This window comes from Crinia signifera, chromosome 12 (genome assembly GCF_055691185.1).
Source record: "Crinia signifera chromosome 12, ASM5569118v1, whole genome shotgun sequence".
In the NCBI taxonomy this organism is placed as follows: Eukaryota; Metazoa; Chordata; class Amphibia; order Anura; family Myobatrachidae; genus Crinia; species Crinia signifera.
The window spans coordinates 5111317-5138557 of NC_139228.1; the positions used below are offsets into that span (position 1 = coordinate 5111317).

At 52.2% G+C, this 27241-nt stretch overlaps 3 protein-coding genes across 6 annotated transcripts in view; 1 reads left to right on the plus strand and 2 right to left on the minus strand.

The window, feature by feature from the left end:
* Positions 1–370: 370 nt before the first annotated feature.
* Positions 371–12925, minus strand: SNX27 (sorting nexin 27). Its single transcript, XM_083167649.1, has 13 exons — positions 12578–12925; positions 9905–10136; positions 9553–9745; positions 8540–8604; positions 8354–8458; positions 8193–8271; positions 7619–7782; positions 7428–7517; positions 5262–5411; positions 5057–5185; positions 3692–3751; positions 3556–3618; positions 371–1894 (listed from the first exon to the last, which is right to left on the minus strand). The coding sequence occupies exons 1-13, from the start codon at positions 12841–12843 to the stop codon at positions 1847–1849; spliced, it is 1644 nt and encodes a 547-aa protein (XP_083023775.1). The 5' UTR covers positions 12844–12925; the 3' UTR covers positions 371–1846.
* A 1772-nt stretch (positions 12926–14697) lies between these two features.
* The window catches only part of POGZ (pogo transposable element derived with ZNF domain), a 122037-nt gene continuing 109493 nt past the window's right edge, over positions 14698–27241 (plus strand). For both annotated transcript variants that reach the window (XM_083167646.1, XM_083167645.1), the window contains exon 1: positions 14698–14786. The gene's annotated coding sequence lies outside the window, so the exon portion shown is untranslated. The remainder of the gene's footprint in view (positions 14787–27241) is intronic.
* TUFT1 (tuftelin 1) lies at positions 20425–26971 on the minus strand. 3 transcript variants are annotated; one of them, XM_083165996.1, is made up of 13 exons: positions 26899–26971; positions 25993–26061; positions 25696–25803; positions 25224–25310; positions 24584–24661; positions 24386–24448; positions 24196–24300; positions 23981–24109; positions 23271–23365; positions 22937–23042; positions 22722–22805; positions 21949–22049; positions 20425–21744 (listed from the first exon to the last, which is right to left on the minus strand). In XM_083165996.1, exons 1-13 carry the CDS (start codon positions 26947–26949, stop codon positions 21678–21680), a joined length of 1143 nt encoding a protein of 380 aa, XP_083022122.1. In that variant the 5' UTR covers positions 26950–26971; the 3' UTR covers positions 20425–21677. The 3 variants fall into 3 exon arrangements, with proteins under 3 accessions (XP_083022122.1, XP_083022123.1, XP_083022121.1); XM_083165997.1 differs by having other exon boundaries at positions 25242–25310; positions 25987–26061; XM_083165995.1 differs by having other exon boundaries at positions 25987–26061.

Here is a 27241-nt window from a genome sequence, read left to right on the forward strand (position 1 = left end):
GGGGTGAGAGAAAAATGTGTGAGCAGGGGGCAGCGGCTCAGTGGAATGTGTAAATGGGAATTACCATGGAAACAGCCCCACCTGGAGACCACCTGACCGTCTGGCCTGTCCTGAAGCTGTGTACATGGCAGGATTGCACCATCGGACGTGCGATGGTGGGGGGAAGACACACAAGGGAGGTCACCTCAGATTGTGGGTTACACCGTATGCAGTAATAATCTGTATCCCAGGCACCTCCACCATATATAGCAACCCGGCCGGCAGCACTTACTCGGCCTTTTGTGCGATCTCCTTCACCATCCGGGAGGGTGTTTGCCTCACCCTGTACAATACCCCAGAGCCGAAGAGGAGTCAGTGACAGACGCAGGGATTATCTCATCAATAAATTGATTTATTTAAAAGAATATGTTACAATTAATTACACTAAGGTGACTCTTACTGAACGACATTAGAGTGGTTAGCTCCGGACATGAAGATAAAACACTGATGAGCAGGGTCACTCTCTCCAATCTTTTCACATTCATTCGCAAACAGAAGAGATGCCGGTACCCTATAATGTTTCTCAAAAAATAAATAGTCAAAAAAAAAAAAAGCCAGCCACACGCTAGGGGGCATGGAGAAAAAGCGGAGGGGAGGGGTGTGATCTGGTAACAGCGCCACGGGCTAGCGGCTGGCAATGGTTAGGTTATTGCTGTCATGTCGGTGTGAGGTCACCAATGGAAGAGTAAGTCTTGCCGGCAACGGACCGCATGCGTGTACCGCTTCCTGGGGCAATGGAGGAGCTTCTGATCCAGCGACCGTGTGCAGCAACTGTAACGGACATTTGCACAATACCTGGAAGTGTGGGCGGGGATATAGTGTGACACCAGGTGCATTATAGGTACAGCAAAGACTATCGTTAGGTGAGCCAATCAGACGCTTCCGTAGTGTGAGAAACATGGGCATTATTCTCTGCAACCACCAATCAGGAGACACTCCAGGCACAGCCACGGGGCACATTCTTCTACCTCTGTGAGCGAGAGCAGCATTTGTTTGGCACATAAAGCCTATTCTATAGAAAACAGAATGTCCTATTGCCTAATGCCCCAACCCCAGCATGGCCTGAGCGTTCCAATCACCTCCACCGCACTGTAACCCAGCAGCTGACGGACAGCCTAGCACCCATCATCAGTGACCCCAACAAGAGGTACCCTACAAAAACTGCTGCAAATACTGACAGTAGGAGAGACCTCATCTCGGGACGATGGGAGCGGGAATGGCGGACAGGTAAACGTGCGCACAGCAGTGATTCTGACACTTGCTCATCAGATACAGGTTCAGTATGAAAAGTAGAAAGAGGTCTTGTATATACAGGTGTACGTGCAAATGTTGTACTGGGCCCCATCCCAAGGGAAATGGTCTGGGGTAGAGGCCTGAAATGATGCAGTAGCCCCGCCCCCTGCTCCAACCTCTACGCACGCTCAGCGAGCGGCCAGTGAGGAGCAGTGACGGAGGCTGGAGTGTTGGCCAGGTAGTAGTGTTAGAGAGTTACACATGCAGAAAGGGGACGGGGACACACACAACGGAGGGGAGGAGGCAAACTACAAAGCATTAGTGGGACTGATGACATCAGACGTCTCAGCCGCCCAAGAGATGGTTAAAATGACACTGAAATGAATCCTGGTGACAGATCTAATGTGCGGTGTGGAATGATTAACCCCTGCAATGCTGTACAAAACATCCAGAGCCCAGGCTGAAGAGGTTAAACAGTTCAGTCCATCGTCGTGACAATGAGATGTTGCCGAGTGGCGGCTGGGCTCTGCGGAGCGGAGCGCAGTACTGATCCAGGGACACCTGAACCCTGCCGCTAGGTACTAGTATCCTTGTGCTGCAGGCGTACAATCTGAAATATGTTCTGTGGACAAAGGAAAAAGTGTTACACACTGAGCCACATGCAGGGCAGTACACTGAGGGAAGAGCGTTACACACTGAGCCACGTGCAGGGCAGTACACTGAGGGAAGAGCGTTACACACTGAGCCACGTGCAGGGCAGTACACTGGTGGAAGAGTGTTACACACTGAGCCACGTGCAGGGCAGTACACTGGTGGAAGAGTGTTACACACTGAGCCACGTGCAGGGCAGTACACTGGGAGCATAGGACAAGCATTACACACTGACCCACGTGCAGGACAGTACACTGGTGGAAGAGCGTTACACACTGAGCCACGTGCAGGGCAGTACACTGGGGGAAGAGCGTTACACACTGAGCCACGTGCAGGGCAGTACACTGAGGGAAGAGTGTTACACACTGAGCCACGTGCAGGGCAGTACACTGAGGGAAGAGCGTTACACACTGAGCCACGTGCAGGGCAGTACACTGGTGGAAGAGCGTTACACACTGAGCCACGTGCAGGACAGTACACTGGTGGAAGAGCGTTACACACTGAGCCACGTGCAGGGCAGTACACTGAGGGAAGAGTGTTACACACTGAGCCACGTGCAGGGCAGTACACTGGGGGAAGAGTGTTACACACTGAGCCACGTGCAGGGCAGTACACTGGGAGCATAGGACAAGCATTACACACTGACCCACATGCAGGACAGTACACTGGTGGAAGAGCGTTAAACACTGAGCCACATGCAGGGCAGTACACTGGGGACAGCGGAGAAGCGTTACACACTGTGCCACGTGCAGGGCAGTACACTGGGGACAGCGGAGAAGCGTTACACACTGAGCCACATGCAGAGCAGTACACTGGGGGCAGAGGACAAGCGTTACACACTGAGCCACGTACAGCGCTGTACACTGGGGGCAGAGGAAGAGCGTTACACACTGAGCCACGTACAGCGCTGTACACTGGGGGCAGAGGAAGAGCGTTACACACTGAACCACATGCAGAGCTGTACACTGGGGGCAGAGGAAAAGCGTTACACACTGAGCCACATGCAGAGCTGTACACTGGGGGCAGAGGAAAAGCGTTACACACTATGCCACGTGCAGAGCTGTACACTGGGAGCAGAGGAAGAGCGTTACACACTGAGCCACGTACAGCGCTGTACACTGGGGGCAGAGGAAGAGCGTTACCCAGTGAGCCACGTACAGCGCTGTACACTGGGGGCAGAGGAAGCGCGTTACCCACTGGGCCACGTACAGCGCTGTACACTGGGGGTAGAGGTAGAGCGTTACACACTGAGCCACGTACAGCGCTGTACACTGGGGGCAGAAGAAGAGCGTCACACACTGAGCCACGTACAGCGCTGTACACTGGGGGCAGAAGAAAAGCGTTACACACTGGGCCACGTGCATTACACACTCAGCCACATGCAGAACTGTACACAGAAGCAAACTACACACATTAGGTTACGTGCAAAACTATACAGAAGCCACATGCTGCCCAATGGAGAGAGGAGAAAAGTGTCACTGCACATGAAGTGGCAGGGTCAGCGAGGAGGAGGGAGCCCCGGCAGTGATTGGAGGGCAGGGAGTGGCAGACACAGTAAGGAGGAAGGAACCCTGGGCAGCGTGTGGCTGGCACAGGTGGGGTGAGGCTGGTGCCCAGCTGGGGAAGCGTTACCTTGCTGCACGTACTGTCATTAGTGCAGTTCTTGTTGTCTTTATCTGTGGCTTCCTCTTCCACCTGGAGGGAGAGACAGACAGACACTTAGGAATAGCCACCTATCAGCGCAGGGCACCGGGGAGAAAGCACTTACCTCTTTCCTCCACTTCAGCTCACAGAACACCCTCTCGAAGCATTCGTGCATGTAGTTAAACTGCAAAAGATGAGGCAGAACGTTACACAACAGACACCAGCACCCCCAGGTATCACCTGTACATTTATCCCCTTCAGTACTGACTGCTCAGGGTCACTAACATGTTCTAGCAGGACATGGCCACATTTCCCAGCGATATACAGTAATACCCTATGTGTCTGTGTGCCCCCTCCTGCAGGTTCTCCTCCTGTGACTCCCAGCACACAACCCTGCAGGCAGCGAGATACAGTAATACCCTATGTGCCCCCTCCTGCAGGTTCTCCTACTGTAACTCCCAGCACACAACCCTGCGGGCAGTGAGATACAGTAATACCCTGTGTGCCCCCTCCTGTGACTCCCAGCACACAACCCTGCGGGCAGTGAGATACAGTAATACCCTGTGTGCGCCCTCCTCCTGTGACTCCCAGCACACAACCCTGCGGGCAGTGAGATACAGTAATACCCTGTGTGCCCCCTCCTGTGACTCCCAGCACACAACCCTGCGGGCAGTGAGATACAGTAATACCCTGTGTACCCCCTCCTGTGACTCCCAGCACACAACCCTGCGGGCAGTGAGATACAGTAATACCCTGTGTGCGCCCTCCTCCTGTGACTCCCAGCACACAACCCTGCGGGCAGTGAGATACAGTAATACCCTGTGTGCGCCCTCCTCCTGTGACTCCCAGCACACAACCCTGCGGGCAGTGAGATACAGTAATACCCTGTGTGCGCCCTCCTCCTGTGACTCCCAGCACACAACCCTGCGGGCAGTGAGATACAGTAATACCCTGTGTGCGCCCTCCTCCTGTGACTCCCAGCACACAACCCTGCGGGCAGTGAGATAAAGTAATACCCTGTGTGCGCCCTCCTCCTGTGACTCCCAGCACACAACCCTGCGGGCAGTGAGATACAATAATACCGTGTGCCCCCTCCTGTGACTCCCAGCACACAACCCTGCGGGCAGTGAGATACAGTAACACCCTGTGTGCCCCCTCCTGTGACTCCCAGCACACAACCCTGCAGGCAGCGAGATACAGTAATACCCTGTGTGCCCCCTCCTGTGACTCCCAGCACACAATCCTGCAGGCAGTGAGATACAGTACTACCCTGTGTGCCCCCTCCTGTGACTCCCAGCACACAACCCTGCAGGCAGTGAGATACAGTAATACCATGTGTGCCCCCTCCTGTGACTCCCTATGGTAGCGATGGTCAGGTTTGTCAGTCAGTATATACATGTAACCGTCTAGCTGGTGTAGAGAACCTTGTGCTGTGGACACAGACTTATTCCCCAGCTATAGAGCACCACGCACAGCTCCCCATACTAACGTAAGGAGTGAAGATCTTCACCCATCGAGGCTTTTTCTCCCCCCGGGCATATTCAAAACAGAAAGCCATGCCCTCCTCGTCTGTGTCCCACCTTTGCATCTCATCCCACTCAAAGGCGATCACTTGATTCTGTGGACAGAAAGCAATAGTCAGAACAGGAGTCGCGCTGTACACCAGCGAGTGTCAGACCCAGCGCCCAGCTCACCTCCAGCTGCCCCTCCTCCGTGCACGCCAGAAGTTTGAAATGCTTGATACTTATAGCGGTAATTACGTGGCCCTTCCTACGGGAATCGCAGGAACAGTGCGGGAACATGATCTCGTTATATCCCTCGCAGCTCCGTAACATGTTCAGATACTACAGGAAGAAAGGCGAGACATATAGCACAGGAGGGAGAGACACCCAAGCCACAGCAGGTGAGAGCACGGACAGGAGGACAGGCCGCCAACCTGCAGGCACAGGGAGCAGAGGACAGGCCGCCAGGAGTGGACAGGCAGCCCAAGAGCAAGGAGAGGACAGGCCACCAACCCTCAGGCAAAAAGAGCAGAGAGGACAGGCCGCAGAGCGAGAAGAGGATAGGGAGCGAGGGGTGGACAGGCAGCACCTGCCAGGGAGCTGCCAAGCAGCACCTGGCACAGAGCAGGAGAGGACAGGCAGCCCCAGCCGGGGAGCAGCCAAACAGCACCTGGCACAGAGCAGGAGAGGGGAGAGGACAAGCAGCACCTGGCACAGAGCAGGAGAGGGGAGAGGACAAGCAGCACCTGGCACAGAGCAGGAGAGGACAGGCAGCCCCAGCCGGGAAGCGGCCAAGCAGCACCTGGCACAGAGCAGGAGAGGGGAGAGGACAAGCAGCACCTGGCACAGAGCAGGAGGGGGGAGAGGACAAGCAGCCCCAGCCGGGGAGCGGGAGAGGGGAGGGGAGAGGACAGGCAGCCCCAGCTGGGGAGCAGGAGAGGACAAGCAGCCCCTGGCACAGAGCAGGAGAGGGGAGAGGACAAGCAGCACCTGGCACAGAGCAGGAGGGGGGAGAGGACAAGCAGCCCCAGCCGGGGAGAGGGGAGGGGAGAGGACAGGCAGCCCCAGCTGGGGAGCAGGAGAGGACAAGCAGCCCCTGGCACAGAGCAGGAAAGGGGAGAGGACAGGCAGCCCCAGCCGTGGAGCAGGAGAGGACAAGCAGCACCTGGCACCGAGCAGGCGAGGGGAGAGGACAGGCAGCCCCAGCCGGGGAGCGGGAGAGGACAAGCAGCACCTGGCACAGAGCAGGAGAGGGGAGAGGACAGGCAGCCCCAGCCGGGGAGCAGGAGAGGGGAGGGGAGAGGACAGGCAGCCCCAGCTGGGGAGCAGGAGAGGACAGGCAGCCCCTGGCACAGAGCAGGAGAGGGGAGAGGACAGGCAGCCCCAGCCGTGGAGCAGGAGAGGACAAGTAGCACCTGGCACAGAGCAGGCGAGGGGAGAGGACAGGCAGCCCCAGCCGGGGAGCGGGAGAGGACAAGCAGCACCTGGCACAGAGCAGGAGAGGGGAGAGGACAGGCAGCCCCAGCCGTGGAGCAGGAGAGGACAAGCAGCACCTGGCACAGAGCAGGAGAGGTGAGAGGACAGGCAGCCCCAGCAGCACCTGGCACAGAGCAGGACAGCGGAGAGAACAAGCAGCACCTGGCACAGAGCAGGAGAGGGGAGAGGACAGGCAGCCCCAGCCGGGGAGCAGGAGAGGGGAGGGGAGAGGACAGGCAGCCCCAGCCGGGGAGCAGGAGAGGACAAGCAGCCCCTGGCACAGAGCAGGAGAGGGGAGAGGACAGGCAGCCCCAGCCGTGGAGCAGGAGAGGACAAGCAGCACCTGGCACAGAGCAGGCGAGGGGAGAGGACAGGCAGCCCCAGCCGGGGAGCGGGAGAGGACAAGCAGCACCTGGCACAGAGCAGGAGAGGGGAGAGGACAGGCAGCCCCAGCCGGGGAGCAGTAGAGGGGAGGGGAGAGGACAGGCAGCCCCAGCTGGGGAGCAGGAGAGGACAAGCAGCCCCTGGCACAGAGCAGGAGAGGGGAGAGGACAGGCAGCCCCAGCCGTGGAGCAGGAGAGGACAAGCAGCACCTGACATAGAGCAGGCGAGGGGAGAGGACAGGCAGCCCCAGCCGGGGAGCGGGAGAGGACAAGCAGCACCTGGCACAGAGCAGGCGAGGGGAGAGGACAGGCAGCCCCAGCCGGGGAGCGGGAGAGGACAAGCAGCACCTGGCACAGAGCAGGCGAGGGGAGAGGACAGGCAGCCCCAGCCGGGGAGCGGGAGAGGACAAGCAGCACCTAGCACAGAGCAGGAGAGGACAGGCAGCCCCAGCCGGGGAGCGGGGACGAAGACTGAAATGTGGATGTGATGAGTTCTCACCATTAACATCTTCCTCTGTTCGCATAGCTTCTGTAGCTGGTACGTTTTGTCATCTGCCTTTATATACCCTCTCTTCACATCATCCACTGCCTGGAATCAGAAAATACACCATCGCTGACTGCTAGTAACACAAAGAAATAGTGTAGAGCCCCAGCCTGTGTGTCCCACCCCCCGGCCATCTGCCCCGTTACCTGATGGAAGAAGTAAGATACTGCCAAGTCGTTGTCTTTCAGCAGAGACTCCTCAGAGGTGGTGAAGAGCCACTTGCGGACGGTGAGACAGGTCCCAGGAACGGCCGAGGTATAGTTCTGTACATACAGCTTGTGGGGGAACTCGTTTGGGGCCAACTTCCTGACTGAGAGAGGACAAGCAGGTCACCAGCAGCTACAGCAGGCCACCCAATCATAGGAGACCATCACCACAATGTGGGCGGTGCACATGGAACATATTACCTCCATGTGAGCACAGAGTAGGGCTCTATGTACTAACCCTGAGAGAGAGATAAAGTACCAGCCATTCATCTCCTAACTGCCTTATCATGGGTTGTACTTTATGTCCCTCCAAGGCTTCGTATATACACCCCATAGTTTCCATTAGTGATATAGTGCAAATGCAGGTGGTTATGGTGGAACAAGCCAGCAGCCAGCTCATAATTACCTCACACAAGCCCATATCATTCTACAAAGTGGAGTGGTAATGTGTTATGTATGCGATGAGCACACTGGACAGTAGGGGGCCTAGTGACTATCCACAGCCACAACGTACCAAAGGAATGATTAATGACTTCAAACAAGGCAAAGTAATTGGCTGTGATTCCATCCATCCCGATCTTGGCAGCAAGTGTCTGTGGGAAGAAGTCACAGTGAGAGGCACAGTAGGGTAGCTGGGCAGAAGACCCCTGTTATTAGGACAGCACCAGCACCTACCTGGTACACCTGGTCTGTAGTACTGTTCTTCTTCACCCTAACAGTTGCGGTGGTCTTGTCAGGCAATGCTACGCGCAGTTCCACATCAGATACCCCATTGTAGTTCTGTGGAGGGCGAGGGTTGTCAGATACAGGTTACCATGTCACAGGCCAAGCGCCTCAGAGGGAGAGGAGTATTGGCCTTACCTCATCTGACTCCGACAGGAACTCCTGCATGATGTCACTCTCTCCGATGACTCGTATGGAGCAGACTGCACAGAAACAGGAAGAGGTCAGGAAACCGGCCAACAGTCCATGTTCCAGCTGTGTAATGGTACATACTCCATACCAGTTATACACCCACCCATACTGCAAAGCTCTGAATCCAGCATACCAGAGCAGGGATCACTACAAGAATGCATCCGCAGCCTTCACTCACACGTGCCTCCAGCTTCTCCATCTTGGTCCACCACCGGTAGTTATCTCAGACCACCAGGATTGCAACCCTTATACACATCCTCTACACAGTGTCACCATTAATTTACACTACCCACCAAGATAAACCACCAGCTAAATCTGAGCAATGATTTCCACTTACACCAAGGTATTCCTCTATCTCCTCACAAATAGTCCTCAGCCTTGCCCCACCAATCACACCACCTCTGCTTAATCTACTTCATACAACCCAAACACCATATTCCATGTACCCCTGATCCATTGATGCACTACTAACTCTACATCTACCAAGCAACTCACCTGCTTCGAGCATCTCTATCATTGTTCACCACGCATTTCACACCTGTCTCCAGCATCTCCATTATTGTCCACCACGCATTCACACCTGTCTCCAGCATCTCCATTATTGTCCACCACGCATTCACACCTGTCTCCAGCATCTCCATTATTGTCCACCACGCATTCACACCTGTCTCCAGCATCTCCATTATTGTCCACCACGCATTCACTTCTACCTCTCCATCTTGGTCCACCATGCACTCACACCTGCTTCCAGCGTCTCCATCTTAGTACACCAACCACTTACATGTTTCCAGCTTTCCACCTAGGTCCACCAACCAGTCTTGCACCTGCCACTAGATGTTCCTCCATCAAGATACACTCAAACTTCTGTTTTAGTCCAGTAAACCAATCACACCTGCCTCCATGTAATACTCTGCCTTGATTCATAACAAACGGGCACTTTGACCAGGCCAACAACACACCTTTCTCCAGGTACTCCTCCAAGCCCCTCCGCCGAGCGTCCAGCTGCTGTTCCGATAAGGAAAACGGCCACTTCCCGGGAAGCCGGGGAAAAGTGAAGTTGGCGAATTCCCGTTTCAGGTTCTGGTTCAGGATGGCAAACTCTCTGTATCTCTTGGAGCAAAGCTGCCGGCCAGCCATGTAGACATTATACACCTGTGAGAATAAGAACGTACTCATAAAGGTGGACAAAATGATCTAGGATTATGGAGAAGTGAGAATATGAACAGCCATTGTCTCCAACAGAAAGGAGTTTGGCACTCATATTAACCTTTCCCACATATTGGCCACCATACATCACATACTAAGTCTCACCACAAACTTCTCTGTGTTCTGCTCCACATGTTTGTAAGTGGGGATGGAGATGGGAACCGCCTGCTTCTCTGTATAGTCGTAGAAGGACTGTCCCGAGGAGTCATCGCTGGGGTCCAGGTTCTCAGCCTCGTGCGGAGGTACAGACAGGACAGTGAGGACCAGCTCTTTCTCTCCTGCCCGAATTAGGTCTACCACCTGCTTGTGAGTGGCCCCTTCCACGTTTACTCCATTCCTGGATGAGATACATGGGTCAGAACATGTTTAGACTCTGGGATGAGGGCTTTATAGACCCCTGGGGTATAACTAGGAGACATAGAAAGGTGAGTCAGGGAGGAGAGTCTAATGCTGATCACATCTGTTGTGGAAATCACAATCCAGCACACAGTATGCGCAGGCTCACTGCCTGTCAGAGGTCCATTATGGGACCTGGGAACAACCTCTGTGCAATACAGGACTTCTAGGGCTGAGCTGGAATAAAGACAGATTGTTGTGGCAGTAGCAGTACACTTCCTTCCTCCCTCCGAGAGGTCACCCAGCCCACAACAAGGGTGTCTTACAAAACATCTTGCAGCCCCCCTTCACCCCCGGCAGTCCCTGCGTTACTCAATAACCGACATGAATAGAGAGCGAGTAATGTGGATTAGCCGCGGCTCATTAGAGAACCTCACTGTACAGATAGGAGGAAAGGGGGAAGCGCAGAACAGGAACTACACCCAAAGGGAGAATCTGTACAGACTCCGTCCTGAGGGCTCATATCCTGCCATATTTATAGCCATACTACTGCTACACAACCTGTGAGCTCACTCACTGCTGGAGTACTACAAGTCTCAGGACTATAGGAGAACCCGCGTGTCAGGTACAGGCTGGCGGCTTTGAGTAGAGAGTGAGAGTATTATGGACACCTGTATAGGGCAGTCCATCATTGCGGGTGGGCCGGGAGACTGAGCCGTTATATAATAGGAGAATACAGCCACCACCTGACGCCCCAGAGTGTAATGTACAGATCAGCTACATTATCTGCACCCTCCACATCAGGTCACAGCCCCCCCGCCAATCAGGCAGGGGGACGCCCCTTTGTCGGGTCACAGCCCCCCCCAATCAGGCAGGGGGACGCCCCACGTCGGGTCACAGTTACCCCCGTCAGGCAGGGGGACGCCCCACGTCGGGTCACAGTTACCCCCGTCAGGCAGGGGGACGCCCCACGTCGGGTCACAGTTACCCCCGTCAGGCAGGGGGACGCCCCACGTCGGGTCACAGTTACCCCCGTCAGGCAGGGGGACGCCCCACGTCGGGTCACAGTTACCCCCGTCAGGCAGGGGGACGCCCCACGTCGGGTCACAGTTACCCCCGTCAGGCAGAGGGACACCCCACGTCGGGTCACAGTTACCCCCGTCAGGCAGAGGGACACCCCACGTCGGGTCACTGTTACCCTGTCAGACAGTTACCCCCGTCAGGCAGAGGGACACCCCACGTCGGGTCACAGTTACCCCCGTCAGGCAGAGGGACACCCCACGTCGGGTCACTGTTACCCTGTCAGACAGTTACCCCCGTCAGGCAGGGGGACGCCCCACGTCGGGACACAGTTACCCCCGTCAGGCAGAGGGACACCCCACGTAGGGTCACAGTTACCCCCGTCAGGCAGAAGGACACCCCACGTCGGGTCACTGTCACCCTGTCAGGCAGAGGGACACCCCACGGCGGGTCACTGTTACCCCCGTCAGGCAGAGAGACACCCCACGTCGGGTCACTGTTACCCCGTCAGGCAGAGGGACACCCCACGTCGGGTCACTGTTACCCCGTCAGGCAGAGGGACACCCCACGTCGGGTCACTGTTACCCCGTCAGGCAGAGGGACACCCCACGTCGGGTCACTGTTACCCTGTCAGGCAGAGGGACACCCCACGTCAGGTCACAGTTACCCCCGTCAGGCAGAGGGACACCCCACGTCGGGTCACTGTTACCCCGTCAGGCAGAGGGACACCCCACGTCGGGTATGGGTAAAATCCGGAATCGGATACGACACCGGAATGCCGGACTGGACATCAAACTCTGCATTCCGGAGCATGTAGTATCCGGTCCGGGGGTGTCCTGTCCGGGGGTGCTCCATCTGATGAGGCTGCTCTCGCACCTGTCACCTGGGAGAGGAGAGGGGGGAGAATACAGCCTCACCGCATGGTCCGGGGGTGTAATAAAAACTGGAACGGTCCAGACCACACGGGGAGGCTGTAATCTCCCCTTCCCCATGTCCCTGGTGTGAGCAATCACAGGCATCCCCCCGGACAAGACACCCCCCGCATGGGACACCCCTCGGACCAGACACTATAAGCTCCGGAATGCAGAGTTTGATGTCTGGTCCGGCGTTCCGGTGTCTTATCCGGGTCCGGTTTTTACTTAGTCCCCCCCACGTCGGGTCACTGTTACCCCGTCAGGCAGAGGGACACCCCACGTCGGGTCACTGTTACCCCGTCAGGCAGAGGGACACCCCACGTCGGGTCACTGTTACCCTGTCAGGCAGAGGGACACCCCACGTCGGGTCACTGTTACCCCTGTCAGGCAGAGGGACACCCCACGTCGGGTCACAGTTACCCCCGTCAGGCAGAGGGACACCCCACGTCGGGTCACTGTTACCCTGTCAGGCAGAGGAACACCCGGAATCCCGGATGCGGGTACTCACACCTCCAAGATGCGGTCCCCCTTGCGGATCCCGGCGCGATCAGCGGCTCCCCCGGGCAGCACGGCGCTGACATGCTGGAGAGGGGCATACAGCTCGCCGTTGATGCTCCGCAGCTGTCCGCCCTCGCTCACCTGGCCCCGCACGTTAAAGCCGTAGCCAGACTCGGACTTCACTATCCGGACCACCCGCGGGCCACCGGCTTGGGTGAATGTCGGACCCCCGCCCCCGTTCCGTTGGCTGGAGTGGATCCCGTCCTCATCCGCCATCTTTCCACAGACCGGGAGGAGCGAGGTGGGGGGGAAGTCACAGGACCGGCGCGTCACACGCAGGGCTTGGTGGGAAATGTAGTGCGGAAGCTGTCAGATCAGGGGGTTGGGATTCACAGCGCTCGGCCGATCACAGCTGGGCAACACCAACCAGAGCGGTAGGAAAGCGGGCCAATCACTGCTCTGACAGGGAAGGTAGCAGCCAATCAGAGGGACGAAAAAGGCGGGGTTAGGGCTGAGGGCGGGAATGCCAGGCTGAGTTGTTATGTCCTGCGGCACCGTCATGTGACTGTGCTGTGTGTGAGGTAAGAAGAGGCGGGAAAATCGGTGGGGGCTCGCCCGCTTCTCCCGGCCGCCCGGGCACCTCTGTGTTCTCTGCTGCTCATTGCGCCCGATAACCATGGCAACTAGACCTCCCACATTGCTGGCATACTGGTCACCAGGGTCCCACATTACTGCCACCTGTACCATACCTAGTGCAGCACAGATGAGGGCAGTCGGAGGGAAGTCCAGGAGCAGAGCGTTGTGCACCTATGGAATGGGTCATGTTGGAGGGTATGCTGCAGCCACCTGTGCTGACTCCTGTCCCAGCCATACCTAGTGCAGCACAGGTGATGACAATCAATCATACAGTAAGAGGGAAGCACAGGAGCAGAGCATTGGGTACTTGTTTCCTATCTGGGCGCCCGCTAAGTTAATTGCGCACCATGCTATTCTCCGTATCAAAATCGGATCGCATCGGATACCACAAATGCACATACACGATATTGAACGATGCGATCCGATCCGATTTCGTTGCCGCTTTTATGGTTGGCCCATAGGATGGGCCATCTGTAACACTACTGTATTTATTAACCCTTCAAAGCCCTCCCCTTGTCACATCTGCACAGAAACACAGTATTGACGTCAACCCGAAGCGTGGCGAGCGCAGCGGTACGCGTCCTCCGACTTTTTCATACCCCCACTATCCACGTCGGCGTGGAGTTGAGAATAGAATAGTGTGGCGAGCGCAGCGAGCCACCGAGCCCGAAGCGTGGCGAGCGGACGCGGATACTTCACAGGTATCCGTGTCCCCTCGCGGGCTTCACAGGTATCCGCGTCCCCTCGCCACGCTTCCGGCTCGGTGGCTCGCTGCGCTCGCCACACTATTCTATTCTCAACTCCACGCCGACGTGGATAGTGGGGGTATGAAAAAGTCGGAGGACGCGTACCGCCGCCCCGCGCGGGGCTCGCTGCGCTCGCTGCGCTCGCCACGCTTCGGGTTGACGTCAATACTGGGGTGGCGTTAACAATGGAGGCGCATTTTAAAGCATCAGGGGGGGTTTCCTATACAAATCGTGGGTTTGCGGGGTTATTACATTGAAATCAATGTAAAATCGGGTCTCAGGGACCATTTAACATTGATTTCAATGTAAAAATCAGGTTGATCGCGTCACCGCATGCGATGCGATCCAATTTTAAAATGAAATCAGATCGGATAGCATCGTATGCCATCGTACATCATCGAGTACCGAATCCGATGCGATCCGATTTCATTACGGTGCTGTACGTAGAAAACCTGGGCGCCCAGATAGGAAACAAGTACCGAGCATTGTGCACCTATGGAATGGGTCATGTTGGAGGGTATGCTGCAGCCACCTGTGCTGACTCCTGTCCCAGCCATACCTAGTGCAGCACAGGTGAGAGCAGTCATACAGTAAGAGGGAAGCACCGGAGGAGAGCACTGTGTACCTATGGAATGGGTCATGTTGGAGGGTATGCTGCAGCCACCTGTGCTGACTCCTGTCCCAGCCATACCTAGTGCAGCACAGGTGAGAGCAGTCATACAGTAAGAGGGAAGCACAGGAGCAGAGCGTTGTGCACCTATGGAATGGGTCATGTTGGAGGGTATGCTGCAGCCACCTGTGCTGACTCCTGTCCCAGCCATACCTAGTGCAGCACAGGTGAGGGCAGTCATACAGTAAGAGTGAAGCACAGGAGCAGAGCATTGTGCACCTATGGAATGGGTCATGTTGGAGGGTATATAACCTTATATAAAAAGTGTCCCCCGGCTGTGGCATGACACCGAGGGCTGTTGGAGCCCGGTGCTGGTTTCAAAATACGGGGGACCCCCAGATTTTTTGTCCCCCGTATTTTTGGAACCAGGACCGGTCCAAGAGTCCAGGGCTGGTTTCAGAAATACAGGGGACCCCTATGCTTTTTGTCCCCCGTATTTTTGGAACCAGCCCCGGCTCAATGAGCCCGGGGCTGGTTATGCTCAGGAGGGGGGACCCCACGCCAATTTTTTTTATGAACAAAAAAATCGCACATTTCCTTAAATTCGCACATTTTCATGCCTAAAATTCGCACATTTTCATGCCTAAAATTCGCACATTATCGCACCTAATCGCACTTTTCATTCCAAAATTCGCACCTCATTAAATATGCGAATTCACTGCAAAAATGCGATATGAAAAAAGTGCAATAATGGGCGATTTTGAAAGTGCGAAAAAAATCTCATCCCATAGAATGTCACCCCAAGTCTATCTGTGGACATTGCTGGATGGACAGCATAAGAAGCTGCTACCGGAAACAAATGATTGCACATGGCAGGTTTAGTACACAGGCAGCAGATTCCTCTGCAGGGTGTGGGAATGAATGCATAGCTCTTATACATCAGCACACTGAGCATTAGGACTGTTGGTCTTCTGGGTTATATAGCACAATACCACAGGCGGCCAGCAGGTGGAGGCAGAGGCTAGGACAGCACCATTTTGCCAATCTATCATAACAGCATATCATATAGTAACATAGTAGATGAGGGTGAAAAAAAGACATTAGTGCATCCAGTTTCACCTATGTTTGATTTCCTGCGGTGCACAGATGAAGTTACTGCTTTAAGCTAGAATCCCCGATGACCCAAGACGCTGTCCTATTCCTCTCTGGGGAGATTGACTGTTATACATTACTAGTACGCCTGCTCGTAGCAAATGCTTCTAAAGCTAGTAGATGTAGTCTCACAGAGGGTAGTGGGTGCTTCTGTGCTGCACAGACACTAGATATCTATCTATACAGGGGCAGATTGGGACCCAAAACCGGCGTGGGAGCGGGGGGTGTCGGCGGCGGTTGTGATGTGCACCGGGGGGGGGGGGGGGTTTGAGGACGATAGTAATGAGGGCCAGAGGGGGAGGTGGCGGCTATAGTGATGCGAGCTCGGGGGGAGGGGGACGGCTCACCTGGGGCGGCTTCCTCCCGCCGTCTGTTCTTTGGTGGGGGCTGTCAATTACTGGCGCCACTCCGCCGCTCTGGTCCCGGCTGGGCGGTGATAGAGGCGTCACTGAGGTGGTGATCTTGAATCAGGCAGCGGGGGGGAAAGCTGGGAGGTGCTGTGCATGCATGCGCAGCAGCCCTCCTGCTGCCATTTTTTATTTGGGCAAAGTGCTGCGGCCCAGCCAGCCCAGGGCTGGCAGAGTTTTGGGCCAGCCCACCGGGAAATTGCCAGGTTTGCCGGTGGGCCAATCCGCCCCTGTATCTATATCTATCTTTCTGTATATAGATATCTATCTATATATCTATCTATCTATAGATATATATATATATATAGAGATATATATATATATATATATATATATATATATATATATATATCTAAGAGAAGAAAAGAGGAGCTCTCCAAATAGTGCTTTATCTTTTTTTATTTTTCAGCACAATAAAATATCCGACAGGTACACTTCAAAATAGCATCACGTACCGCAATGAACGGTTAGGCACAACCGCGGGTGATAAACAGCATAAATCAAAGCTGACAAGCAGCAGAATAGCAGGATGACTGGATACAAGTGCTCTCACCACTTTCTCCAACACGGAGTTCAGACCGACGCCAGGCCACGCCCCTACGCGTTTCGTCACGAGGACTTCGTCAGAGGGCTGGTCCTGGCGTCGGTCAGCACCCCCTTTGTAGCCTGGAACCAACCCCACGTCACTCCCAGTGACGTGTTGGTTGTTACAGCTGAAATCGGTACTTATGTATTATCTGGGCTCCCATGTTAAATGCACCCCATTTTTTCATACCCCTACTATCCAATTACGCATGGAGTTGATTTTATATAGTGTGGCGAGCGCAGCGAGCCACCGTGCCCGAAGCGTGGCGAGCGCACGCGGTGTCATAAGAAAAATGGGAGCCCAGATATTACATAAGTACCCTGAAATCAATTGACAATGCTTATGCAGTTTCTATGGGTGCCTGCACCTGTAAAGACCCATAGAAACTGCATAAGCATTGTTAATTGATTTCAGCTGTAACAACCAACACGTCACTGGGAGTGACGTGGGGTTGGTTCCAGGCTACAAAGGGGGTGCTGACCGACGCCAGGACCAGCCCTCTGACGAAGTCCTCGTGACGAAACGCGTAGGGGCGTGGCCTGGCGTCGGTCTGAACTCCGTGTTGGAGAAAGTGGTGAGAGCACTTGTATCCAGTCATCCTGCTATTCTGCTGCTTGTCAGCTTTGATTTATGCTGTTTATCACCCGCGGTTGTGCCTAACCGTTCATTGCGGTACGTGATGCTATTTTGAAGTGTACCTGTCGGATATTTTATTGTGCTGAAAAATAAAAAAAGATAAAGCACTATTTGGAGCGCTCCTCTTTTCTTCTCTTAGAAAATCCACTACCTGAGAATCCAGGTGCCCGCAAGGGTAATTTGAGGAAGCTGCCGGTCTCATATGACCTGAAGTGCTGTGATATTCTGTGTGGAAGAAGCCAGTTTCATTCCTGCTATAAAAAGAACAAGGACTTGCGCGCTAATTGGACTTTTCTTTTGATATATATATATATATATATATATATATAACACACAAACAGCGGCACTTGGAAGTTTTTTTCAAAAATAGTGTTTTAAAAGATGACCATACCAACTTTTCGGGGACGCACCGGTCCCCTCTTTGTCAAGGTGTAGGTGAAAAAAAGTTTTTTCACCTACAGGTGTCCCCAAAATGTTGGTATGGTCATCTTATGGTCATTAATACACTATTTTGAAAAAACCTGCTGAGTGCCGCTGTTTGTGTGTTACCTTCTAGCAACTGTATCCAGAAGGCACGAGGTAGCTGCACACAGAGGGGGAGTGCCTGGCTGCTACAAATCTCTCTCTCTCTCTCTCTCTCTCTCTCTCTCTCTCTCTCTCTCTCTCTCTCTCTCTCTCTCGCTATCTATAATAATAATAATAATAATTAACTAGTTAATAGCCTGTGAAAATTACGTCTTAGTCCCTGTCTGTTCCTACCTCTAATTAGGGATGGCTATCGGTGCAGTCCCCGTCGGTGTTTGCTATTGATGGTGATACTGCAATCCGCTATTAATGGTAAACTTTGTGAATGATGACCATTGATACAGTAGTTCGATGATCATCCATTTTCTTTGACTGTCCTGTGGGCCAATCAGAATGTGTGGGCAAGGCTTCAGGGTTGTCGGGGGAAACTATACTCAGCGTCCCACCAGCTTGAAGGAAAAAAAAACATTGGTTCTGCTGTGCCATTGAAACCATCTGGTTCTCCCCCATTGATGGCAAAAGTATTCTACATCAGCCATAAGCCATCGATGATTTTGAATCATCGATGGTCGAAGTCCATCCCTACCTCCAATCTTGGTCTTCACAGCTCCCTCTCTCCATATCCAAAACAGATCATTTTGCTTTCACTTTCTGGTAAGGAGTAATTTGGTCTGTCTCTGTTGAGTTGCGTTTAGTGGTCACTGACAGACTTTATGTATCTGTGAGGGGAGGATTGGCGCTAACCCAAATCATATATACAGCTGCCTCAATGCCTTGTATTGTTAACCCCGAACCGTTGGTTATTATTTCCACTATTGTACGGACACAGGTGTGTGTGTGTGTATGTATAAAACAAACAAACAAATGGTGACTAGGCGCTCCTCCAAAGTCCTTAGGAGGAATGTGAAGCACAAAAGGGAGTTAATCTTCCATTATCCAAAAATGTAAACATACCGTCCTCCAAATGAGTTTTGTGAAAGAGTTCTAAATGCGGTATTGCGCTGTATTCAGAGTTTTTCATAAAACATGCCCAACGCGTTTTGTCTTTTATAGACTTCATCAGGGGTCACAATTTCTAAAAATTCCATACAACATATTAAAATAAATACAATATAAAATATAAGAGTAGGGAGTGCTGAGTGCAAAGTTAAGCACTACCTACTCTTACTCGCACATCATTAATGTGAAGCATAAGTGTACTTTATATTTTATTTATTTTAATATGTTGTATGTCATTTTTAGAAATTGTGACCCCTGATGAAGTCTATAAAAGACGAAACGCGTTGGGATTGTTTTATGAAAAATATTGAATGCAGTGCATGAAGAACTCTTTAATAAACTCATTTGGAGGATGCTTATATTTACATTTTTGGATAATGGAAGATTAACTCCATTTTGTGCTTAACATCCCTCCTAAGGATTTTGGAGGAGCGCCTAGTCACCATTTGTTTTGTATACCTGTGTGTTTGTTTCCCCTTCCTTCAGGGAATATAGTGTTAAGGCTGGTTAGGATACTTTTTCTGCTAAAAATGTGTCTAACTCTCTTACACGTATCCTGTGTGTCCGCCATCACTGCCTTTTCTGGCAGAGTATTCCGTATCGTACCTGCCCTTACTGTAAAGAATCGCCTCCTTCGCTGGGTGTGGAACTTCCTCTCCTCTTAACTTAGGGGGTGCCCGCTGTCCTGTGTACAGTCCTCTTTAGTAAACCTCACCTTATAGTTGTTTGTATTGTCCCTTAACCCCTTCAGTGGCAATCCCGAGAATTTACCAGGCTGTGCCTCAGGGTCCAGTCTGGCAAGCCTGGAAAATTCTCGGGATTGCCACTGTTTGGAGCTTGGCAGCGCTCCAAACAGTGGAGTTCAATCACTGAACGCCGGCAGCTTCGGCGCTGCCCGGCTCCCTCCCCTCTGACGCGCCACATCCTCCCCCCTCCCCTCCGGGTTTTCTATTGAAGTCCCCGGTGCTGGCTTATGACAGGGATGGGGTGCGGGTACGCAGGTCCGGGCAGCCGCTGATTGACAGTTCAGTGCGGCTGCCCGGACCCAGGGAGGCAGTGGTGGGTTTTTTTTAAGGGAGAGCTCCCCATAAAAAAACTCACCCAGTGGGAAGCGCTCCCCCCCCCCCCCCAAAAAAAACCCCACCACTGAAGGGGTTAATGTATGGGTATATAATAATCATATCTCCTGTTAGACGCCTAAGGTAAACATACCTAACCACCTCTGGTGTATCCTGTGAAATGACATCCTGAACACAGAGAGGCTCCATTCAGAAGGCCCAGACCCCTACTCACGTTACATACAGTTGCTTATGAAGTGTGATCTGGTTGTAAACATGACCTGGATATATTTATAAGACAGGGGAGGGGGGGTGCGGAGCTGTGCTGGTGGGTGTGTGACACCAATTATGCTGGGTGTGTGCCCCAGACGAAACTCCTGTGTAGTTGCTTCTCCCGTCCCACACAACACAATCATGCACATACATGTTCCCAGCCTTAGAAAAGCTTGCACATCAAAGACTCCATTTCTCTGCCCAGACATGAGACGTAACACAAACAGCGTTACATACTAGCATTTATTAACACTATCTACACTTGCACATATATTACAGCCCTTTTAGTTACAGGTTTAGGTGCGACCTAAATAAATAGACATTAGTACTGACATGGCCGAGCTACAGGCAAATTGTTCTGCAGACTGTGAGACCGTAAAGCAGCTCTTTATGCATTATGTATTTGTCACCAGCTGTTATAGAACTACAAGTCCCAACATAACCAGTCACACGGCGAGCCACAGTTTGCCCTAGTCTGCTTTAAATATGTTCACTATTGATTTTGTAACCATATATGTATTTGCCCCCTGAGGTAATATAAGGCACAGCTGCGCCCCCACACCTCAGTACTTTAACACCTAAAAAGGGAGACGGCAGGACGGAAGGGTTCCTGTAATGTTTCACTTTGCAGGAGAAGATCCGGAACACCCTCCAGGTTTGGGCTGTAATGTTTTGGTTAATAAGATGTTAGATCCATCATCCGTTTGTTATAAACCGCTAGTTTCCATTCAGCGTGCCGTGCATCCAGAAAGAGGGGAGAAGGGCCTGGGGGGGAATCACAGTGGTACATATATTTATAGGACGGGACATTCAGTTCTCATTGGAAATCATTTTGTTACAAGTCTGGGTAATTAGGAGGGGGGCCTGGAACATCACCAGATTATATAACCTGGAGCTCAGCACACTTGGCAGAGACCCAACAGACAGCTGGGAGCCCGAGTTTCCCGGGGCTTCCCTTGTCTCCACACTCCCAGCCAGTTTCGGGAGGAGACAGCAGCACCTTTTACTGGGGACATTGGAACCAGGAGAGGAATACGTAGAGGTAGCTGGTCGGAGGTCAGCCATGATGGGCAACACCCGGTGTGTTGTCCCTCTTGAAGATCTTTGGTTTCAGGGACAGATTTAATGCTTATCATTTTTGCATAGCCCAAGGTCCAGACTAAGTGACCAATGCACAGCCAAATAGAAGGTCCCATCTCTGGCCAGAAGTAGACATCCAGAAGGCTCAGGAGTCCACAATGAGGTGTCTTGGTTTGCAGATTCCTGGAACACACTCCTCATCCAGCAAGGTCTACAATCCTACAAATTCGGTGCCGTAATGCTCTTTTCATTACACAAAGACTCGGATGAAAAGTGAACATTCCACTGGGGGAAGTCTTAGAAAAGGCAACGGGTAAACAAAAGTGTAAAATCCACTGTTCCTAGTCTGGTGAGTGCCCATGGACAACATACCAGACAACAGGGTCCAACCCACATCACCGCTCATGTCTCTACTAATTTTATAAGCGGTAAGGGCCTGCCAGATCCTGCAGGGATGTACACTCGCTTTCTGTTAGGAGAGAGAAACCATTATTAGCAAAATGAAACACGTATAGTAAAAACATACCAGCTCCCTCTAACATATGGACATTATTATTATGTATCCAAAAATCCGCCATATTGGCCCTGAAAAATCAAAATATTTCCAAAGTGGAAGAGAAAAAGAATCCCAGTTAAAAATCGCAAAGCCACATAAAGAAGCCTAGTAACGTACACATTCTTTGGGTTGGGGTTGGGATAATTTCTCGGCTGGTAGGATGTGTGTCCTGGTTGGGAGGATAGAAAGTGTTCCAGTTTGTCCTGTAGTTCCAGGTTCTAGAGAATAAACAAAACATGAGATCATTCTACTATTTACATGAGAAATCAAAGACGCAGGAAGCAAGTCTAACCACAGTCACTCTATAAATTTGGTGAGGGCTCTGCTGGAAGGTCTGAGTGACAGGACAGTCCCATGTACAAGTCTGGTGAGGGCTCTGCTGGAAGGTCTGAGTGACAGGACAGTTCTTATGTACAAGTCTGGTGAGGGCTCTGCTGGAAGGTCTGAGTGACAGGACAGTTCTTATGTACAAGTCTGGTGAGGGCTCTGCTGGAAGGTCTGAGTGACAGGACAGTCCCATGTACAAGTCTGGTGAGGGCTCTGCCGGAAGGTCTGAGTGACAGGACAGTCCCCATGTACAAGTCTGGTGAGGGCTCTGCTGGAAGGTCTGAGTGACAGGACAGTCCCATGTACAAGTCTGGTGAGGGCTCTGCTGGAAGGTCTGAGTGACAGGACAGTCCCCATGTACAAGTCTGATGAGGGCTCTACTGGAAGGTCTGAGTGACAGGACAGTCTCCATGTACAAGTCTGATGAGGGCTCTACATGGAGGTCTGAGTTAAAGGACATTCCTCATTTACAAGTCTGGGTCACAGGATAGCCCCCCTCATATTTAAGTCTAAAATGGACTCTGCCTGGAGGTTCGAGCGCCAGGATCCAGAATTTTCCTCACCTCCGAATGAAGCCACGACACTTTCTCCCGTAACTCCTGAATCATCGAGTCCTTCTCTTGAATGGTGGTCCTTGAATTCTGCAGCTGAGGACCAGAAATAAAAGCTTCAACTGAGGTTCTCCATCATCTATTAAAGTATGCTTCTATGCATAGAGTAGTAAAGCTGCTGGGTTTCCATGTTGACATACAGCCACGTCGGAATTGTTTACACTAACCTGTTCAATCATCTGACGCACTTTACGTTGCTGGCTCTTTAGCATGTCGTCTAGGTGGTGGATCTTCTCCTTAAGTCCCGACACTGTTTTTTCTAGCTCTTGACACCTTTGGGGGGGGGGGGGGGGGGATAATTAATGAGCTGGAATAATCACAGGAGAGAAAAGCTGACTACTCCCATTTATCATACACCTGCAGTTTTTGTTCTGTCCTGTATCTAACAGGCTGCCCCCACCACCACCATATTTCTAGGGCTTGTGATCTTCTCCCCTGCGGGGGTCAAGCTTCATGTTCCCAATGTATTTCCCACCCGCCATTCCCAGGGCCAACTCTCACCTCTCCTGTAGGGGGCCATCTTGTTGTTTCGCCTCTCTCATATTCTCCATCTCTTTTTCGTTATTCTGCACCCTCTGCAGCAGTTCTTGGTGTTCCTTGAGATACAAATCAGGGGGTATTAGAAGCTGCTCCACACCCAACATGTGAACACATAAAAGCCCATTGCTCAGCTGCTGACCGTCACACGCATGGGTTTATGCGAGAGCCAAAGGCTGTATGTAGCCAGTCCAGAGGCGACATCAGACCACAAGAGTGGCCGTCAGTAGAGAACAAGGCCACCAATACATTTCTGGCAAAATACTGATAATCTCATAACCTCCCTGGCATCTGCTCATCACTGAGTACTATTACAGAATTACTGGTAATCATTTCTGACAACTGGTATTACTCATCGACACACAATTAGGCTGTAGGAACATTTCTTAAAGGAGTTGCATTTCCCAGAAGATGATCAAGAATTATACGTAAAGTGTCCTTAATCTACTGTCCTAAGCGCTTTGGTACTTGTCTGACTGATGGAATGTTATGTTATATGCATGGACCTAATAGGCAATGATCTGAGAATGTGTTGTGGGTGTTCGAGGGCAGAGATTAGTAAGTCTGGCCCAGATACAGATCATATTGTGATCATATTTTTCTCCATTTATGGGCAGACTATGGGCTAAGTGGTTCTTATCTGTTGTCACCTTCTATGTATGTATCTATGTTACCTTCTCCATACTGGACATCAGCCTTCGTAGCATGTCCACCTCTTCCTGTCTTTCAGCAGCCATTTCCTGTGCCTCCTGCCGCGCCTTGCTGCTTTGCTCTGCTTCTCGTTGCCACTGGGTCAATCTCTCCTGGAGACAAGAGACCATTACAATTATGGTACCTCTGTCGACCTCCTGCAAGTGTTGGGGTGAATGCAGCACACTAGAGAACTAACCTCGTACATCTTGCGGTCAGACTGATGGCGCTTCTCGGACTCCTGCAGCTTGGCGTACAGTCTCTGAGCGGTCTCCCGCAAGCTCTTCCCATTGTCCAGTGGGAACTGTTAGGAGATTAATGATCAGATAAGGGAAGGACAGCGATAAGGGATACTATTGACCGAAGCCCTGGTAGCTGTCCATTCTCACCTCTTCACCATCTTGTGACTCCGACCATGGTGCTGGAAAGTGCCCACCTCCATTCTGGAGACCCTAAATAACGAGACCACTCTAAGTCAGGATAAATGTGTCTTCTGCAGGAACAGGCCAAGCCCAGATGGGCGGCATTGTAAAAGATCATGGACCTTACACAAGCTTTGAGATGTATGATAGCCACTGCCGGCTTACCTTGTCCAACTGCTGTCCCTCGTTTCCCTGCTTTGAGGCATCAATGTCTTTCCTGAGGAGTGTGAGGGAGGTGCGAGCCTTGGAGGAGTAAAGACATGGGTGGGTTACATCAAGTACACGCTAAACACTGCTAATATGTTCAACCATTGTTCCCAAGCTTAGAATATTATGAACTCCTGGCTAGGCTTACACACAGGAAGTGAGAACAGTAACAGAACACCCCGATTAATAATTGATTAGCTGCTGTATCAGCACTGCAACTCAATCTATGAAGAATCAGGGAAGGGTCCCCAAGGACAGAGAGTACATGCACTGGTAGGGATATGGGAAATGCGGAATGGCAATACTTACAGGGACAGTAAGTACTAGCACTATGTTATGGGAACATGTACTAAGGCTTTGTGGAGAATACCTACAGTCCTCAATCTCTCCAGCAGCAGCAATGTCTGACGTCACATCCCTGAACATTGTCCTCTAGTCTTCCTACCTTTACACCTGAATTCCACACAATTTTATGACTCTTGCGTTGACTCGCACAAGCTCAACCAACCCCTCCCATCATGGCCCTTCCTTATGAAATCCAGAATCTGGCAACTTGGATCTAAGCATTCTCCCTCGTGCCCCAATCCAGATGCCTCACCTCTTGGATGTGTCGTACCTCGTTCTTTAGCTGGCTCACGTTCCACTCGTGGTTGGCTTTGTCCTCGGCTTTCGCCTTCAGGTACACCTGGAGGAGCAGAGATAAACAATATAATGATTCTGTATGGTGTAGCGCTATAACATTTCATCACAGTGACACAAAGCATCCAGGAGACATGGAGCAGGCAGGCATCTGTCTGCAGGGACCCTGACATCTGACTGCAGTACTAGGCACACCTAGCCAGGTACAAGGCCTTAGCACACCGCACAATAATACCTGGGAATGAGCAGGACCTTATCTGTGTTCCAACCCATGCAATTATCCTATCTTACTGCAAAGTCCCAGCAGCATTGTGCACAGGATGTAACCTATAGCCCTGTATATGACTCCGCCTCTGTACATTCCACAGGAGTGACATAGGGCGGGCGGCTGCTTTGTGGCACCTGCATGGTGGGCTGTGGGGGTCTAGTACCTTAATGATTTCTTCATCTCCATCCCTGGACTTGATCAGTTCTGAATTAAGCGTCCGGGACCCCCTGAGCGGCCGGGACGAGATGAGAGCAAAGGCACGTCCCACTGGCTGAGGACAAACAAGAAAGAATTAGTGACAGCTGTTTTCTGCGTAACAGATACCGGGAGATAAATTTAGCCGCATCTCCACGATTGCACAACAATGATACACTACACAGAAATGTCAACACACAGCAAACACGTCATCAGCCAAGTATGAGTGGGCAGGGGAGTACCCCCTCCTCCTCCTCACCTTCACCTTGGCAGCGTCGCCCCTCTCCGGAGATTGGTCATTGCGGAGGGTCAGGCGCAGAGTTTTTACATTGTCCTGAGGGTGAAAGAGAAAGTTGTCAAACAATGCACACCAGAAACCCCCCCCCCCCCCCCTTCCAGATTCCAAACACAGCAGTGTGATCATTCTGAGAACAGCGAGATCCAGTTTACTGGTAATGGTAGTCATAACCCCTGACCGACTATTCAACCCTTGCCCAGTAAGCTCACACTTTAATGGGTCACTGTGTGACGTTGCTCATGACACACTTTATGCGGCTTGCTGTTTAATGAGTCAGTTTTCTGTAAATTATTACAGAAGAGTCACATCGCATAATGCATAGTACACGGGAGGGCTCCCCTGTCTGAGTCCTATATAGCGCTTATCTTCCTGTCGCCCAATAACCTCTTCCCACATATCACACACAGTCACACTGTGCCAGCACTGCAGGGGTTACACTCCCATCTTTTCCCCACAGGAATCCAGACATCCCAGGGCGTAATGTGATCCGGCACATTCTGCAATAAGAAGGGCTTATACCAGAGGGGCGATGCTGCCCTGCCATGTGCCCCTGCGCACAGATTGTCAGCTCTGGGGGACAGTATGCAGCTAGAAGTCACTCCACTTACTACTCTCATTCACCAACAGTATCACTGTGCCCACATCTGTCAGTTACAGGGACCACCACTCGCCAGTCATATAAACAGGACCAACACCTACATACATGAGATAGATATACACACTGCTACTATACAGACTAGTACCCAGCATATAGACTGTAATCTGTATCTACGTGTGTATTAATGCAGAATGATACAGCACCGTACACTATATATATATATATATCCCCATCCCCTACTGCATAGACAGACAGAGACATACAGACAGACTGACCGGTTCCGGCTCGGGTTGGAGCTGCTGCAGGGTACACAGGCTGGCAGACATTCTGCTCTCGCAGTACCAGGGCACCTGCTCACTGAGCCGGGGGGCGGGGAGCATGGGCATATAACAGACAGGGGATGTCCTGCAGCTGTCTCCACCCACCTCACACCCAGTGATTGGTCCTGGGCACTGGGGATGTTTCATCTAAAGAAGAACACCCCTTCATGCTGCTCTCAGGCTCAGCTTCAACTGTACTACACACAGCTGCCTGTTCTGCTATCACCTGTGTGCTGCAGTGCCAGCGGGGACTGAGTGTTAGCTCCTAACGGGGGATGGCTCATAGGGTCTACAGCCA